At 48.4% G+C, this 17,573-nt stretch overlaps 1 protein-coding gene and 14 non-coding genes across 15 annotated transcripts; 6 read left to right on the top strand and 9 right to left on the bottom strand.

Moving 5' to 3' along the window:
- Window positions 1-247: 247 nt before the first annotated feature.
- TRNAM-CAU lies at window positions 248-319 on the top strand. Its single transcript has one exon. It is a non-coding gene; the product is annotated as a tRNA-Met (tRNA).
- Window positions 320-567: 248 nt separating this feature from the next.
- TRNAA-AGC lies at window positions 568-640 on the bottom strand. The gene has a single exon. It is a non-coding gene; the product is annotated as a tRNA-Ala (tRNA).
- Window positions 641-796: 156 nt separating this feature from the next.
- Window positions 797-867, bottom strand: TRNAG-GCC. Its single transcript has one exon. It is a non-coding gene; the product is annotated as a tRNA-Gly (tRNA).
- Window positions 868-1,083: 216 nt separating this feature from the next.
- On the top strand, window positions 1,084-1,155 carry TRNAM-CAU. The gene has a single exon. It is a non-coding gene; the product is annotated as a tRNA-Met (tRNA).
- A 248-nt stretch (window positions 1,156-1,403) lies between these two features.
- On the bottom strand, window positions 1,404-1,476 carry TRNAA-AGC. The gene has a single exon. It is a non-coding gene; the product is annotated as a tRNA-Ala (tRNA).
- A 156-nt stretch (window positions 1,477-1,632) lies between these two features.
- Window positions 1,633-1,703, bottom strand: TRNAG-GCC. Its single transcript has one exon. It is a non-coding gene; the product is annotated as a tRNA-Gly (tRNA).
- Window positions 1,704-1,919: 216 nt separating this feature from the next.
- Window positions 1,920-1,991, top strand: TRNAM-CAU. Its single transcript has one exon. It is a non-coding gene; the product is annotated as a tRNA-Met (tRNA).
- A 248-nt stretch (window positions 1,992-2,239) lies between these two features.
- Window positions 2,240-2,312, bottom strand: TRNAA-AGC. Its single transcript has one exon. It is a non-coding gene; the product is annotated as a tRNA-Ala (tRNA).
- Window positions 2,313-2,468: 156 nt separating this feature from the next.
- TRNAG-GCC lies at window positions 2,469-2,539 on the bottom strand. The gene has a single exon. It is a non-coding gene; the product is annotated as a tRNA-Gly (tRNA).
- A 216-nt stretch (window positions 2,540-2,755) lies between these two features.
- On the top strand, window positions 2,756-2,827 carry TRNAM-CAU. Its single transcript has one exon. It is a non-coding gene; the product is annotated as a tRNA-Met (tRNA).
- Window positions 2,828-3,075: 248 nt separating this feature from the next.
- Window positions 3,076-3,148, bottom strand: TRNAA-AGC. Its single transcript has one exon. It is a non-coding gene; the product is annotated as a tRNA-Ala (tRNA).
- A 156-nt stretch (window positions 3,149-3,304) lies between these two features.
- Window positions 3,305-3,375, bottom strand: TRNAG-GCC. The gene has a single exon. It is a non-coding gene; the product is annotated as a tRNA-Gly (tRNA).
- A 216-nt stretch (window positions 3,376-3,591) lies between these two features.
- Window positions 3,592-3,663, top strand: TRNAM-CAU. Its single transcript has one exon. It is a non-coding gene; the product is annotated as a tRNA-Met (tRNA).
- A 248-nt stretch (window positions 3,664-3,911) lies between these two features.
- Window positions 3,912-3,984, bottom strand: TRNAA-AGC. Its single transcript has one exon. It is a non-coding gene; the product is annotated as a tRNA-Ala (tRNA).
- Window positions 3,985-5,431: 1,447 nt separating this feature from the next.
- LOC120923437 lies at window positions 5,432-9,823 on the top strand. The gene is made up of 5 exons (XM_040334980.1): window positions 5,432-5,818; window positions 6,051-6,220; window positions 6,355-6,423; window positions 7,971-8,030; window positions 9,155-9,823. The coding sequence occupies exons 1-5, from the start codon at window positions 5,577-5,579 to the stop codon at window positions 9,529-9,531; spliced, it is 918 nt and encodes a 305-aa protein (XP_040190914.1). The 5' UTR covers window positions 5,432-5,576; the 3' UTR covers window positions 9,532-9,823.
- The last annotated feature ends 7,750 nt before the right edge of the window (window positions 9,824-17,573 follow it).

A 17,573-nucleotide genomic window follows, 5' to 3' on the forward strand; every position in this document is an offset into this window, starting at 1 on the left:
GGCGAGAATTCTACCACTGAACCACCAATGCGCCAGGTCTGGTGCACGCCCCCACACCGCCCTCGCTCAGCTGGCCTAGGAGAGTCCAGCTTTGGCCCACCACGATTGACTTTTAGATTAGCTTGTGGAAATCAATGGAAACGCCTCGTCCGCTACATTGTTGTGACTTTACCAGATGGAGCCACTCTCTGTGGGAAAGGTAGCAAACTAGATCCACATTTGGTCATGGCTGACCCTCAACAACAAGAGCAGAGTGGCGCAGCGGAAGCGTGCTGGGCCCATAACCCAGAGGTCGATGGATCGAAACCATCCTCTGCTACGTTGACTTTTCTTATGCCAATTGATATTTGCTTGCGGGGCCAAAGGGCTTCCTTTCACACACACAAAGAGAACCTGAAGCCGATTCTGGTGATTCAACGTGTCCATAACTCTCAGCATAAGCATGGCGCTGGCAACTTTTGGCCTAATGGAATATTGTCTCATGTTGGCTAGAGGCAGGAAAGTTCCAAGCTTCGCCAACAAACTCAAAAGCAAGGTGCCTCCCAGGGAAACCGGGAAGGCTGCGTTTGGAGAATGCGGGCATCGATCCCGCTACCTCTCGCATGCTAAGCGAGCGCTCTACCACTTGAGCTAATCCCCCTTTGCTCGAGCTTGTTGTTGGCGCAGTGGCTGATCCCCGTCCTCTTATGCGCTGTGCGTAATAGAAGCAGTTTGACTGAATCCACAAGCTGCTCAGGCTGCTAGACACCAGGACATGAGCAGAAGGTGGTTTCCAAAATGACAAGGGGACCATAATTGCATTGGCCGGGAATCGAACCCGGGCCTCCCGCGTGGCAGGCGAGAATTCTACCACTGAACCACCAATGCGCCACGTCTGGTGCACGCCCCCACACCGCCCTCGCTCAGCTGGCCTAGGAGAGTCCAGCTTTGGCCCACCACGATTGACTTTTAGATTAGCTTGTGGAAATCAATGGAAACGCCTCGTCCGCTACATTGTTGTGACTTTACCAGATGGAGCCACTCTCTGTGGGAAAGGTAGCAAACTAGATCCACATTTGGTCATGGCTGACCCTCAACAACAAGAGCAGAGTGGCGCAGCGGAAGCGTGCTGGGCCCATAACCCAGAGGTCGATGGATCGAAACCATCCTCTGCTACGTTGACTTTTCTTATGCCAATTGATATTTGCTTGCGGGGCCAAAGGGCTTCCTTTCACACACACAAAGAGAACCTGAAGCCCATTCTGGTGATTCAATGTGTCCATAACTCTCAGCATAAGCATGGCGCTGGCAACTTTTGGCCTAATGGAATATTGTCTCATGTTGGCTAGAGGCAGGAAAGTTCCAAGCTTCGCCAACAAACTCAAAAGCAAGGTGCCTCCCAGGGAAACCGGGAAGGCTGCGTTTGGAGAATGCGGGCATCGATCCCGCTACCTCTCGCATGCTAAGCGAGCGCTCTACCACTTGAGCTAATCCCCCTTTGCTCGAGCTTGTTGTTGGCGCAGTGGCTGATCCCCGTCCTCTTATGCGCTGTGCGTAATAGAAGCAGTTTGACTGAATCCACAAGCTGCTCAGGCTGCTAGACACCAGGACATGAGCAGAAGGTGGTTTCCAAAATGACAAGGGGACCATAATTGCATTGGCCGGGAATCGAACCCGGGCCTCCCGCGTGGCAGGCGAGAATTCTACCACTGAACCACCAATGCGCCACGTCTGGTGCACGCCCCCACACCGCCCTCGCTCAGCTGGCCTAGGAGAGTCCAGCTTTGGCCCACCACGATTGACTTTTAGATTAGCTTGTGGAAATCAATGGAAACGCCTCGTCCGCTACATTGTTGTGACTTTACCAGATGGAGCCACTCTCTGTGGGAAAGGTAGCAAACTAGATCCACATTTGGTCATGGCTGACCCTCAACAACAAGAGCAGAGTGGCGCAGCGGAAGCGTGCTGGGCCCATAACCCAGAGGTCGATGGATCGAAACCATCCTCTGCTACGTTGACTTTTCTTATGCCAATTGATATTTGCTTGCGGGGCCAAAGGGCTTCCTTTCACACACACAAAGAGAACCTGAAGCCGATTCTGGTGATTCAATGTGTCCATAACTCTCAGCATAAGCATGGCGCTGGCAACTTTTGGCCTAATGGAATATTGTCTCATGTTGGCTAGAGGCAGGAAAGTTCCAAGCTTCGCCAACAAACTCAAAAGCAAGGTGCCTCCCAGGGAAACCGGGAAGGCTGCGTTTGGAGAATGCGGGCATCGATCCCGCTACCTCTCGCATGCTAAGCGAGCGCTCTACCACTTGAGCTAATCCCCCTTTGCTCGAGCTTGTTGTTGGCGCAGTGGCTGATCCCCGTCCTCTTATGCGCTGTGCGTAATAGAAGCAGTTTGACTGAATCCACAAGCTGCTCAGGCTGCTAGACACCAGGACATGAGCAGAAGGTGGTTTCCAAAATGACAAGGGGACCATAATTGCATTGGCCGGGAATCGAACCCGGGCCTCCCGCGTGGCAGGCGAGAATTCTACCACTGAACCACCAATGCGCCACGTCTGGTGCACGCCCCCACACCGCCCTCGCTCAGCTGGCCTAGGAGAGTCCAGCTTTGGCCCACCACGATTGACTTTTAGATTAGCTTGTGGAAATCAATGGAAACGCCTCGTCCGCTACATTGTTGTGACTTTACCAGATGGAGCCACTCTCTGTGGGAAAGGTAGCAAACTAGATCCACATTTGGTCATGGCTGACCCTCAACAACAAGAGCAGAGTGGCGCAGCGGAAGCGTGCTGGGCCCATAACCCAGAGGTCGATGGATCGAAACCATCCTCTGCTACGTTGACTTTTCTTATGCCAATTGATATTTGCTTGCGGGGCCAAAGGGCTTCCTTTCACACACACAAAGAGAACCTGAAGCCGATTCTGGTGATTCAATGTGTCCATAACTCTCAGCATAAGCATGGCGCTGGCAACTTTTGGCCTAATGGAATATTGTCTCATGTTGGCTAGAGGCAGGAAAGTTCCAAGCTTCGCCAACAAACTCAAAAGCAAGGTGCCTCCCAGGGAAACCGGGAAGGCTGCGTTTGGAGAATGCGGGCATCGATCCCGCTACCTCTCGCATGCTAAGCGAGCGCTCTACCACTTGAGCTAATCCCCCTTTGCTCGAGCTTGTTGTTGGCGCAGTGGCTGATCCCCGTCCTCTTATGCGCTGTGCGTAATAGAAGCAGTTTGACTGAATCCACAAGCTGCTCAGGCTGCTAGACACCAGGACATGAGCAGAAGGTGGTTTCCAAAATGACAAGGGGACCATAATTGCATTGGCCGGGAATCGAACCCGGGCCTCCCGCGTGGCAGGCGAGAATTCTACCACTGAACCACCAATGCGCCACGTCTGGTGCACGCCCCCACACCGCCCTCGCTCAGCTGGCCTAGGAGAGTCCAGCTTTGGCCCACCACGATTGACTTTTAGATTAGCTTGTGGAAATCAATGGAAACGCCTCGTCCGCTACATTGTTGTGACTTTACCAGATGGAGCCACTCTCTGTGGGAAAGGTAGCAAACTAGATCCACATTTGGTCATGGCTGACCCTCAACAACAAGAGCAGAGTGGCGCAGCGGAAGCGTGCTGGGCCCATAACCCAGAGGTCGATGGATCGAAACCATCCTCTGCTACGTTGACTTTTCTTATGCCAATTGATATTTGCTTGCGGGGCCAAAGGGCTTCCTTTCACACACACAAAGAGAACCTGAAGCCCATTCTGGTGATTCAATGTGTCCATAACTCTCAGCATAAGCATGGCGCTGGCAACTTTTGGCCTAATGGAATATTGTCTCATGTTGGCTAGAGGCAGGAAAGTTCCAAGCTTCGCCAACAAACTCAAAAGCAAGGTGCCTCCCAGGGAAACCGGGAAGTCTGCGTTTGGAGAATGCGGGCATCGATCCCGCTACCTCTCGCATGCTAAGCGAGCGCTCTACCACTTGAGCTAATCCCCCTTTGCTCGAGCTTGTTGTTGGCGCAGTGGCTGATCCCCGTCCTCTTATGCGCTGTGCGTAATAGAAGTAGACATGTGCACAGCAAAAATTTTCGTTTATTTCTGTTTCGTTTCTGTTCGTTTATCGTGATTCGTAACGAGTCGTAATTTCGTAAGACGTTAGTTATCGTATTCGTACTCTTTAGTATTTTCGTAACACTCTTTTTTTCGTTTCCGTTTTTTTTTGTTAGTTTATTTTTCGTTGAATCGAGATTCGTATTTTCGTTATGTTTTGTATTCTGCTTCGTTCGTATTTTTTGAATGAATTTATTTGTTTATTCGTTTTTACGTTGGTATATTTTTCGTTTTTTTAGATTCGTATTTACATTATATTTACCATCGTGCCGCATTCGTATTTTCGTAGGAAATAGATCTTCGTTGTTTTATCATCATTCGTATTTTCGTGTCTTGTTTCATTCGATTGTAAAAACGTGCTTTAGTAGATCTTAGTGCATTCGTAATTCAGTTAAAATACATTTTACGTTGATTCAACACACTACTCATTGTAATTTTGTAAATCTAACTTGACTGCGATAGACTACTTGACGGTCTTACTGATACTGACTGATTATTACTTTCGTAAGATTGTTTTAGTAAATTTGTAATCGGGCCTTAATTCGTTATTTTACGCAATGTGTCAGAATTGCTCCGCTAACGCTGCTAATGTGTGTTGTAAATCATTCGTACTTTCGTAAGTACATCGCAGCAAATCTTAACCATTCGAAAATCTCATACTTTACTTTCGTTTTCGATGCGCGGCTTATAGCCTCCGCCCCTGGACTCCATTTTGAGACGGTGTATGAGTGCGTGGTTTGGCGAGGGAGGAACAGAGAGCAGGGCAGAGGTGGGCTTGTCGAATTTCGACTTGTTTTTGTGTGGTGGTTTCACTGGTTTGCTATCTTTTGGGCAATTAAAATCATGTATAGGAGTGAGAATGGACATGTGAGTGTTGAGACTGAGAGTGAGAATGTTGGTGTTAGTCAGTGTGTTGATGTGAGACTTGTTGGTGTGACTGAGAGTGAAGTGGAGGAGAGGTGTGGAGCAGATGAGATGAGTGTGGTGGAGGAGAGGCATGGAGGGGAGAAGAGGCATGGAGGGAAGAGGAGGCGTGGAGGGGAAGAGAGGAGTGGAGTGGAGGACAGGTGTGGAGGAGAGGAGAGGAGTAGAGTCGAGGAGAGGCATGGAGGGGAGAGTAGGCATGGAGGGAAGAGGAGACATGGAGAGAAGAGGAGGCATGGAGAGAAGAGGAGGCATGGAGGGGAAGAGAGGAGTGGCGTGGAGGAGAGTAGTGGAGTGGAGGAGAGGAGCGTAGTGGAGGAAAGGCGTGGAGGAGAGAGGAGGCGTGAAAGGGAGGAGAGGAGGGTAGTGGAGGAAAGGCGTGGAGGAGAGAAGAGGCGTGAAAGGGAGGAGAGGAGGGTAGTGGAGGAAAGGCATGGAGGGGAGAGGAGGCGGGGAGGGGAGGATTGGTGTGGAGTGAAGCCGAGGCATGGAAGGGAATGTGGAGGTGTAGTGGAGCGGGAGCATGGCAAAGAAAGGAGACATGTGGCCCCTCCTATGTCAGATAGTGCGGACTCAGATGTGCAGCAGAACAAGCGAACCAAGAGACAGAAATCAAGGGGACCCATATATACCAAAGAGGAGAATGCTGCATTGGTTGCTGCAGTATCAAAAGAAAAAGTGACACTCTTCTGCCAATCCGTGCCAGCATCTGAGAAGTCAGCAGCCTGGGAACGAGTCCGGGACTCCGTGAATGCGGTCTCCAAGTTTCACAGGCCCACCAATGGCGTCAGACACAGGTAATTAATATTAAAATATTCTTTCACTCTTGTGTAAAAAATACACAGTTTTGTAGTCAATAACAAAAAAGTAACAGTTCAACGTAACCAAAAAATTTATTTGTCACAGCCACATGCTGAACAGTATACATATAACCATCACAATGTGAAAAGAAATGTGGTTTTCAAAAAACATTAATCTAAGTATTTGTTTTTTTATTAATGTAATTGTAGTGTTTATGTACATTTGCAGGTTCTATGATTGTCGGGCAACGGTTACAAAGAAGATGCAGAGGCTTCGACTAGGACAAAACCGAGGAAAGCCTATCAAGTTGCGAGAGTGGGAGGCGGAGCTAAGAGATGTCCTTCTGGCAGAGGATGTCCCTGGATTCAGCAGCAGGGGTCAAAATCATAGAGCTGGTGGTGAGGAAAATTAAATATATCATTATAATTTATATATATTGCAGTTATAATATATTTGTAAAGCTATCTTATTGTTTATGATGACTACACATGTATGACTTTTATTTTTATTTTTTTACATTCATGTTTTCCAGATCAAGAAACATCATCCTTGGAAGGATCAGCTCCAACTCCAAGTACATCCTATCAACAACATTCTGGTGGTGAGTACCCAACACAAAGGATATCTAATGAACTGCTATTTACTACTTGGACCAAGTCACTGTGCCATGCAGACCGTCACAGTTGAGACAATTAGGTGCCGTTTCTGTCTCCCTGGCTACTCAGCTTTCACTATCACAGTCGAGAGCAGAAGGCTCGTTATGCACAGTGAGCCGAAAAAATAGCAATGCAAAATAGTGGGCAGCAATAGAGCAGCTGAAGAGAACTTTTTAAAATTAACCAGCAGGTGATTGGTTGGTTGCTATGCGGCCCTAACAAACAACATTATGCTGGATAACTTCAGCAACTTCTGCTCCACCCACTATAGTATTTATTGTGTCTACGGTTCTGTGTGCCCAAGCAAGGTAGCAAGGTCAGAGCTGTGGATGCTGAATTGTGACGGGGGCAGAGCTGCGTGGGGCTGTTAGGTGAAGGTGGGTCAAGTTGCAGGGTGGGACAGAGAACACAGCTGTTCACATGTGCTGTGAAGGTGGGTGAAATTTACCACTGTGAAGGGGGTTCAGATCAGAACATAATTGTGAAGGGGAAACTGTCATGTGAAGGTGGACTGAGGAAGCTGATGTAAGAAATGTGATTTTTAAATCAAAAGGTGGGTATAGTAGTAGTATGTATGCACCCTTCCAAATTCAAACTTGCCTGCTTTCATTTTGTGACTAGATTTTGAGGGATGCCGAGAAAGGGGTGAGAGCTCCGCCAACAGCATAGTTTGAAAGGGAGTCCTTCTCTCATCGATCACAGGGGGGGAAGAGAGAGGAGAACACATCGATAACAGCTTTGATTTGACATTGCCGTGTTCCCCGCCGCTTGCTGCCACATACATCCCCTCCTCCGGGACTTTTATCCTGTCCAATCCCAGGACGGGCGATCTGTAAATTAAAGTTTCCTGGCCATGGGGCAGGGCTGTTTAGTAGCGGGAAAACATCAATTGAAATGAAAGCGTTTATCGCTCTTTACCTGCAGCACATGTAGGCTGCATGGTGGGCACAGGGTGCATTGGTGGGCACAGGCTACATAGGTGGGCACAGGCAGGCTTCATTGGTGGTTTTGGATAAAGTTGGTGTTAATATTTTTTTTTAATATTTTATTCTGCATAAAACAATTTTGTGTCATTTAATGAGATAATTTATGAGGGCGTGTTTAGGGGTTGAATTAGGGGTGGGGCAAGCTAAGGGTTGGGTGTGGCAACTAACTGTTGGCTAGTAACCCTTGAGGCCTGGCTAGTAGCTAATTTAGCCCTGGTACTATGTATATGGGGGTTGTAGTAAATGATATGTAGATACTTGATAGCATATTTTACATATATTTTGTTAATCTTAAAAATTGCCAGAAATGTAACATCTGTTTTAACACATCAGCAACTTCTGATTATATTTTACATTTCCTCAGTCCATTTTTGGTTGAATATTTGATTTCATAGTAGAAAATATTGTAGTTATACGACATATCTCAGGCAAAAATTGTAAATACAGCTGTTGACTTTTTCATGAACATTACCTTGACTCTTCACTCTTTCTTCCGTCTTTAACAGAAAGCTGCATTCAAGACCCTCCAGCATCGGCTTCTGGCAGGACCATTGCTCCTCATCAGGGTAAGTGCATGATCTGGGAAGAAACAGGACACAGCACTAACTCCATTATCATCATCATCATGTACCCTATTTACACATAGGCATTTTCATGTAATACACCTAAAAGTTCATTTTAAAAATTCGTACAAAAATGACACCTCATACTTTTAGAACGTGACTGTGAAAGGGACACTGTGATTTGAAGGGGGATTGATATATCAAGGAGGACTGCGCAAACTGTGGAAATAAATGAGAGTGGCTGTGATGTCAGAGATTCATTCCTATCACAAAGATTTTTTGCTGAACTCCACCGTGTTGAAATTTTTTTTCTGCCTTTGGTTCTTTTAATGATTTTGAATTTAGTAGCCCTTATTGAAAGGTGTTCAACAGCTCTTTTGCGCTTTTTTTTTAAACTACCGTTAAGCCTATAATATCTATACATAATATCTCTATAACCTGTATGGTTTAGAAGATATTCGCCCTGCAAACCTAGCACGGCACACTAAATTACTTACAAGGTTATTAGCTCATAATGAGCTAGTATGCTGTGCATACTAGCTCATTATGCATTTGCTTTACAGGTATTTTTTTATCTTTTAGTGGGTATAAAAGCGCTACAAAGGTTTTTGCAGTAGGATATCAAAAGTACTACGATAATAAATTTAGAATACATATGCCCTTTTTACCTGCAACCTACTGGGACCCTTTAAGAACTTTATCTTCAACATTATCTTCACTCTTTCTTCCGTCTTTAACAGAAAGCTTTTCAGGAGTTAAATGTGCGTGTCATATGCTGATAAATATGTTATCTAATAAAGAAAAAAGATTTTCTGTTTAAGGCATTTTCTGTTTCTGCAATTTTTATATTGTATTTATTTACTTCTATAAAGGTTATTTTATTAAATAACCTTTTAAATTTTTTTAACTTTAGGATATAAATGCAATGTGTAGATTTACCTAAATAAGTTTAAATAGATTTTTTGTTTTCTCTCAATCATTAATACAACTTATCCCCCCTCCCCAACTCAATCTTTCATTTGCTCCATTATTCATTATTACTACTACATAAAAGTCTAATCTGAATAAATTCATTACTATGAACGCTTTCATCATTCATCAAACTTTGCCTATCTTATCTATTTCAGATCAGCAATACCACCCTGAGAGGAGAGTACAGTGCAGCCCGCACTCTCCTGTTCTTCTTTTGGAGAGGCTGGAGATTCAGCCAGAGATTACCCCTATCATTCCCCAGACTCCTGATTTCTCCCCCGGCCCAGAGGAGGAGCACAGAGGACAAGGTTCATTCATTCAGCCACCCCATGCCCTGATGCCACCTACTGCTGTACCGCCTTTCCCAACTGTGCAGGAGATCATTCTGAGGGAGCTTATAGAATTAAGGTGTGACAACCGAAAACTACAACGAAAGGTCAAAAGGCTTACCCGGCTTACCCATCAGTTGAGCAGGCAGCAAACTGAGAGTTTTGAAATAATTTTGGCCCGGGCAAGCCAACAACACAATTAGGCATTGGACCGAGTATATTTTGTTTACTTGAAGATATTTCCAGACACATTGCTCCAATGCCTGGGAGCTACGATGAACATATAACCAACAAAGACGTTTTGAAAAATGAAGGCTAGACCTTCCTCTGCCCATCTCATCGCAAATTATTATGCAGAATCGATCTTTTTACTGTTCCTTGATTTTGGTAGAAACGTTTTCTTATGCTGCCAAGTTACACCTACCCAGCATGTGTGTTTGTAATTTCTATGAAAATATTTTTTTTTTTGTGAATATAAAACTATTTTTGGTCTAATATTATTATTATTATTATTATTATTTATTTATATACATCCTCACATTATCTGCTAAATTATTATGTATTCATTTCCCACACACAATAGTATTTTATTCCGAACTTCAAACTCTAAGGGCCAGATTCACAGAGTAGATACGACGGCGTATCTGCTGATTCGCCGTTGTATCTGTTGTTCTATCTATGCTATAGATAGCCATAAGATCCGACAGCTGTAATTGTTTTACACTGTCGGATCTTAAGATGCAATACCGCGGCCGCCGCTGGGGGGGAGTTTGCGTCGTAAACCAGCGCCGGGTATGCAAATTAGGAGTTACGGCGATCGACGGCGGTTTTTCGCGTTACATAGTTACATAGTTACATAGTTAGTCAGGTTGAAAAAAGACACAAGTCCATCCAGTTCAACCACAAAAAATAAAAAAACAAAAATAAAAAACACAGTAAAATCCTATACACCCAACTCCATTCCCACAGTTGATCCAGCGTTCGCTACGTCGCCGCTAGTCTAGTTTCACGTCGCAAAGTTAGTCGTTTTTTTTTGGTGCCCTAACTTTAGTCAGCAAGCGTATTGCTGTCTAAAAGTATGGCCGTCGTTCCCGAGTTGAAATTTTAAAAATAACGTCGTTTGCGTAAGCCGTCCAGTAATACGGAATTACGCTACGCGCGTCGCCGTTCGAAAAAATGACGTCACGGCGCGCAATGCACGACGGGAGTTCGGAAACGGAGCATGCGCGGTAGGTCCGGCGCGGGAGCGCGCCTAATTTAAATGGCACACGCCCATTTAAATTGTCCCGCCTTGCGCCGGAGGCCGCCGGCGTAGGTTTGCATCGCAAGTGCAAGTAAACTATTCATTTATATTTTAATGTTTCCCCACTGTTAGTGGACACTGGACAGTAAAACAACACAGGAAGCAGGGGGGGGGGGGGATACTAACAGCAGTGGGAGTGTGGATACTGGAATAAGATAGCCAGGGTGAAAAATTATAGACCGAGGGGCTAGGGAGGTAGCGGAGGACAATATAAGTAGACATTAGGGAAAAACATGGATCCCACTATCACATCTTGTAAAGACACGTGGAGGCATTTTGCAATTTTGTATCTTCAAATGGTATGCAGCAGAGCTGAGTTAGGCAGAGAATGTACCCGATCGGCAGGGATGGACTGGGACAAAAATTTGGCCCTGGACTTCATCCAGACTGGCCCACTTTGACAGGACAACTCCCGCACCCCCCCCCCGGCCACCCAAGCCCCCTCTCCCCCTTCACTAGCCCCTAGCCGTTCTACTTTATTAGAGTAGAACGGCTGGTACTGGTACTCTTATAGGCAGTACCACTGGGGAAGCTAGACATTATTTCACCCGGGGCAAAGAATCAGTTTGGTGCCCCCCCCCTTATGGGACAAGATTAGGCAGAAGTGAGAAACTCCCAGGCCATAGCTGTTAAATCAGCTGTCCGTCCCCTCCCCCATGCTCCTCTGTCGTCCCCCCTTGCTCCTCTGGTCCTCCCTCTGCTTCTTTGTTCCCCCCCAGGTGAGCGCTGTGGGTAGGGAGAGACAGAGGAGCTGAGGGGGGTGGCGGTCTGCTGTCACTGAAGCCGGCCCACTGAGCCATCGGTCCACCGGGAAACTCCCTGTAGTCCCAATGGCCAGTCCATCCCTGCCGATCGGTAAACTAATGAGAAAATATCTGCTTTCGCTGCAATGGAATTTTTTTTTTGTAAAATTATTTTTATTGAATTTTTCAAGACACATACACAATAACAGGCCACAAACGCGACCAACAGTTACCGGTCATGACACAGAGACCGGTGTACAAACCAAAACCCAACCAAGAGAAAAGGGGGAGGGGGGGGGAGTGGGGGGGAGAAGAGGGAAGGGAAAAAAAAAAAAAAAGGGGGGGGGGGGGGGACAAATGCTTGCATTAGACATATTCAACACCGGTCAAATGTAATGAGATGGATTATAATGCAGTGAAGTCCAAGCTTGACCGTTCCCCCTTACACAGTATAAATAACGCCTTCTTGCCGACCCTTGACCCCAGTACCGAGCTAAGAGACGGATGCTCGCACTCCATCATGGAGGACCGAACCCCTCCATAGTAGCATAGTAACAAGTACCCTCTTCAAAGTGCATAGTCGTCATGAGACATATCCTGCGCCCCTACCCACAATTTCCCTGACCCCCTCAGCCGTCAGACCCCGCATGCCTCCTACCCATCCAGCTTAATCTGACACTGTATCCACAGAGGCCATCCAGCCCCCCATACCTTATCAAACTTGGTCAAAGCCCCTCTATTCAAGTAAGTTGCCTTATAGAATGGGATGGCTTTGTTGACTAACACCTTCCAGGCTGTCACCGTTGGGGCTGAGGAGCTTTTCCACGAAAGGATGATTCTTTTTTTGGCATAAAAAAGCAGCAGAATGAGAAGAGTCCTTATAGCCCTGGTCGTGGCCAGGGGTTCAACTAGTTGCAGCAAACACACCTCCACAGTCATGGGGATCGAGATAGAGGTGACCGACCTAATGCAATCTACCACCGCCCGCCAGTATGCCCTGACCTGGGGGCAATCCCAGAAGACATGCATAAAACCGGCAGAGGGCATGGAGCACCGCCAGCAGGCAGAGCCCTGACCTCCGAACATTCTAGCCAGTCTGGCCGGAGTCAGGTATATCCTATGCAAGAACTTGTAGTGTATAAGCCTGTCCCTAGTGGAGACCAGGGCCTGAAATGCCGCCCCCCAGACATCGTCCCAGTCGTCCCTGTCCAGTCCCGGGGCCACAGCCACCCAAGCACTCCTGCAGGGCGACAGCAGCCTGGTAGTGTCCTGAAAGAGCTCCTGATAGAGGCTAGATACCATCTTAGGAAGTGATTCGCTACGGGCCAGCGATTCCAAATCCCCGATCTCTAAAGTCAAAGGGACCCCACCAAATTGAGCCAGGAATGCATGGCGCAACTGCAGGAACCTAAAGAAATGGGTATTGGGAAGGTCATAGCGCGCCTTTAGTTCATCAAACGTCAGAAGTATACCGTTCCCCACAATGTGACTTAAGGTCTTTATCCCATAGGCCGCCCACACCACCGGGTCCGGGTAGTCCAGAAAGTGTGACAAATTAGGGTTTTTCCATAGAGGCGTTTTAGGGGAGAGGGTGAGGCGATCAGAAGGCCTCAATTCTTGTGCCACAGACCATGCTCTGATCACTGACCTCATGGAGTGTGTCAAGGGGTAAGGGGCCCTCGGGCCTCTATAAACTAAGTAGGAGAGCGCCTCATAGGAACCCACACAAGCCGCCTCCAACGACACCGCAGCATCGTCCGGAGCAGAAGTCAGCCAACGGTGTGCAACCGTCAGCTGGCCTGCCAGGAAGTACCTATGAAAGTCGGGTACCGCCAAACCCCCCTCCCCCCAGGGTTGTTTAAGGATGGCCAACTTGAGACGAGGGAGATTACCCTGCCACAAGAAGGAGGAGATCATACCATCTATGGCCTTAAAAATGGACTTTGGGATCCACACCGGAGTGTTCCTAAGTGTATAAAGCAGGAGAGGGAGAATCTTCATTTTAATAAGATTGACCCTACCAATGAGGGACAGGGGGAGATTCTTCCAGGAGTTTAACTTCCTGGAGACAGTGCTCAACAATGGGGACACATTGAGGTTAACAAAGTCTGACACAGAGTTCGTAATTTGTAACCCCAGGTACCTAATCTGAGTTACCCACTGTAGGGGATTAGAAGGATCAGCTTGTCTAGGCGACACATGGGACCGGAGTGGGAGGATTTTTGATTTGGTCCAGTTGACCTTGAGGCCCGAGACCACAGAGAACCTGCTCATCAATGAGAGTGCGGCATGTAGGGAAGGACCGGTATCCCCCAGAAACAAAACCAGGTCATCTGCGTAAAGCGCTAGTGACTCAGTCAAGGTGCCCACCTTGATTCCCTCAATTTGAGGCGAGGATCGTAGTGCAATTGCCAGGGGTTCCATCACCAGGGCAAATAAGCCCGGCGACAAGGGACACCCCTGTCTGGTGCCTCTGAATACCGGGAAGGTGCACGACACCTCACCATTTAAACGAATTGCCGCCACCGGACTACTATATAGCAATGATATCCATTTAAGGAACACAGGGCCGAAGCCCATACGCTCCAGCACCTGGGTCATGTAGCCCCAATCAATGGAGTCAAACGCCTTCTCAAGATCGAAAAACACCAGGGCCCCCCCGTGAGATATGTCCCCGTCAATCTGTGTGTGGGCGTACACTCTGCGTAAGTTAATATCTGTAGCCTTCTTGGGCATGAACCCTGTCTGGTCAGGTGAAATTAAGTGTTCTAAGCAGGGCATCAACCTATTAGCTAACATCTTGGTCAAAATTTTTAGGTCCATATTTAGTAGAGCAATTGGCCTATATGAGGAGCAATGGAGGGGGTCCTTCCCTGGTTTGGGAAGCACAACCACCTGGGCCTCGTACCACGAGGGGGGCAAACTTCCCACCTCCAAACATTCCCTGTAAAGGGTCAGCAACCTGTGCGAGACCACATCAGAGTAAGTCTTGTACCACTCTGCCGGAATCCCATCAGGGCCCGGTGCCTTTCCATTTGGGAAGGAAGCAATAGCCACAGTCAGCTCCTTAGGAGAAAAAGGGGCCTCCAGGAGCTCCACCGCCTCCCCAGGCAACACCGGGATCGGAAAGGAGTCCAGCAGGTCCGTCAGAACCTGATTGTCATACTGTGGGATAGCCGCATAGAGGTCAGAGTAGTAGGACACAAAAGCCTGCATTATCCCCTCCCTGTCCCCCACCAAGGCTCCTCCTGCCGTGTGTATGCAAGGAATTGCCACATGAGGCCTAGCATCTGCCGCTAAGTATGCCAGCAATTTTCCGTTCTTGTCCCCCTTCTCAAATAAGTCTTCCGCCTTACATTTAAACATGCATTGCGTAAGAGATTGCTGATGAACCAAGAAGGCCCTTCTGGCCATCTGCAACTCCGCGAGTGTGGAGGCAGAGGGCGCCTCAGCATGAGCCTTCGCACACCGAACCTCATGGACCTGGAGCGCCTCCGACTCTGAATTCTTCTCAGTCCTAGCAGCCTTGATAGCAGCAATGTACACAGCCCGGGTGGTCGCTTTAAATGCATCCCATACCATGTGCCTACCCGTAGAGCCGTCATTGACCTCCCAGTACTCAGCAATATGGCCGGCAACCAGCGGCTCAACCGATGGTTCATCAACCCACCCCGGGTGTAGTCTCCAGATCCTCCGACTACCCCCCCCAGGGCGGCACAGCGTCACCTGCAAGGGGGTGTGATCCGAGAGACCCCCGGCCAGGTAACCAACATCGGTCACCAGCGGCAGGAGGGCCGGATTCGCAAAGGCCAGATCAATACGGGAGGAGGATGAGCTGACGTGGGAAAGATAGGAGTAACCTCTCTCACCAGGATGTTTCCACCGCCACACCTCCTCCAAAGCCGCCACATCTGCCCAGTGCCCGAGATCTAGATTCCGCACCCGGTTCGGGTTAGAAGTGTCCAGCTCATAATCGATCACATTATTAAAATCTCCAGCCACTAGCAATTTTAGTGGACCAAAGGTGACAATCTTCTCTAAAACCAGGTACAACACCTCCTTGTGAAAGGGGGGAGGGATGTAAACATTTGCTATAGCCAACAGCTGAGAGTCTACGGTGAGGACTATAATAGCATACCTCCCTTGAGGGTCCGTCACCACATGTTCTATATTACATTGCAATTTCTTATGCAGCAAGATGACCACACCTCTGGCGTATGAGGAGTAAGTGGAGTGCACTGCCCTCTGTATCCAGCTCCTGTTCAGGGAAAGGGTTTTACTACCCACCAGGTGGGTTTCCTGCAGGAGGACAATATGGGGGTTCAGGGATTTGAGGTACTGCAGGACTAAAGAGCGTTTGAATTTAGAGTTTAAACCGCGGACATTCCACGATACTAGTTTAATATCATTCATTGGGTCTGGAAAAGAAAAATATTTGAAGGACAGGAGGGGCACACGAATCAAGCCAGTCAGGGGGGGGGAGTCTGGACACAGAGAGCCACAGGGTAACATATTTCAATGGTTCAATATACGTGTCATGAAGGGTATCACACACTGTAACACGCACATGGGGCGAGGCCCCAAAGCAGGGGAAAGGTGAAGGCAAAAAGTCAATGTCCCAAGGGTAAAAAAAGGAAGGGGGGGGGGAAAGGTAAAAAAAAGAGGGGGGGGGAAACAAAACATGCCAGTAAGAAAAATTAAAAACATCTGGCAAAAGTACAGTGAAAAAAACATCACACAAGCCCCAACGCCCTGTTTGCTCCAGGCGAACCAAACTAAAAAACGGTTTCACCGCCGGAGAAACTTTGTACCCAAAACGTATAGAACAGCCGTGGAACGTCTCAAAAGTCCATCCACTTCAAAAAAGAAAAAAAAAGGTTGTGGGGGGTTTCAGGGAATCACGCGGGATTTTCAATCCGTGCTTAACCGTACCTGCTGCTCCTGTCCGGAACGGATGATTGACCGCTCGTAACATTCCAACCAGCTTTCAGCTATGGAGTTCCACAACAAAGTGTAACCGGAGCATATCATTCAAACACTGCAGCATGGAACCACTGCTCCCAGCAAGGACATCGTAGACAGGTAAGTGACTTCTCCTCCCAGGTCGATCACATCGCCACCTCAACACCTCCTCAGGCCAGTGAATCCAGCCAATCCACCGCTTCCATCGGAGAATCAAAAAATTTTGCTGAGCCCCTGTGAATCACCTTCAGACGGCTAGGATAGAGCATGCTGTATACCAGGCCCTTCTCTCTCAAGCGTCGACGGACGTCTGTGAAGGAGCGCCGCTTCTTCTGCAGCTCTTGTGAGAAGTCAGGATACAGGTGAATCACAGCATTTTCATGTTTCAGTTCAGGGTGTTTACGGGCCTCGGCCAGGATCGTGTCCCGGTCCCTGAAGTTAAGCAGGCGGACAAGGAAGGCACGCGGCCATGCGCCTGCAGGCCTCCTACCGGCAGGTACCCTGTGGGCGCGTTCCACCACATATACAGGTGACAGGTTCCGCAGGCCCAGAAGATCCTTAAAGAAGGATTCTGCAAACTCCACCGGGTTGGCGCCCTCTGCGCCCTCAGGGAGCCCAACCACCCGCACATTATTGCGGCGCAGGCGGTTCTCGGCATCTTCAGAACGGGCCATCAGGACTCTGACCTGCTGTTGTAGTTCCCCAACAGAATGAGAGGTGGAAGCCACTGTGTCCTCCATCACTGACAAGCGTTGCTCTGCCTCAGACAGGCGGCCCCTGAATTTATCCATGTCCTGCCTTATGAGCCCACACTCTATAGCCAGCGTGTCTATCTTACCCTCTACAGAGGATTTGCTGTCTGCAATGGCCGCCAGGATCGCGGCGGTGGATCGGCCTTCCAGCTGCCCCGGGGGACTCCTCACCTCCATCTGTGACTCCTCCAGGTCCAGGGCCTCAAGATCCGCCATCCAGGACTCTGTCTGCACCGCTACCGAGGCCGGAGAAGATGAGGAAGGCTCCAAGATGGCCGCCGCGCGTGTGGTCAGCGGCGGAAAACGGGACGAATAACTCGTCACCTTCTTAGCCGAGTTGCGCTTGCCGGGCATCGGGAGGACCGGGGGAGCCCCCCAGACAGGAGGGAGAATTTTGCTGAGCAGGATGGCTCTTGGAATCGAGGATGGGGACGGATACTGTGCACGGATGGCAGGAGCACAAGCTTAGCACGTCCGTTCCTCTC

This window comes from Rana temporaria, unplaced genomic scaffold (genome assembly GCF_905171775.1).
Source record: "Rana temporaria unplaced genomic scaffold, aRanTem1.1, whole genome shotgun sequence".
NCBI lineage: Eukaryota > Metazoa > Chordata > Amphibia > Anura > Ranidae > Rana > Rana temporaria.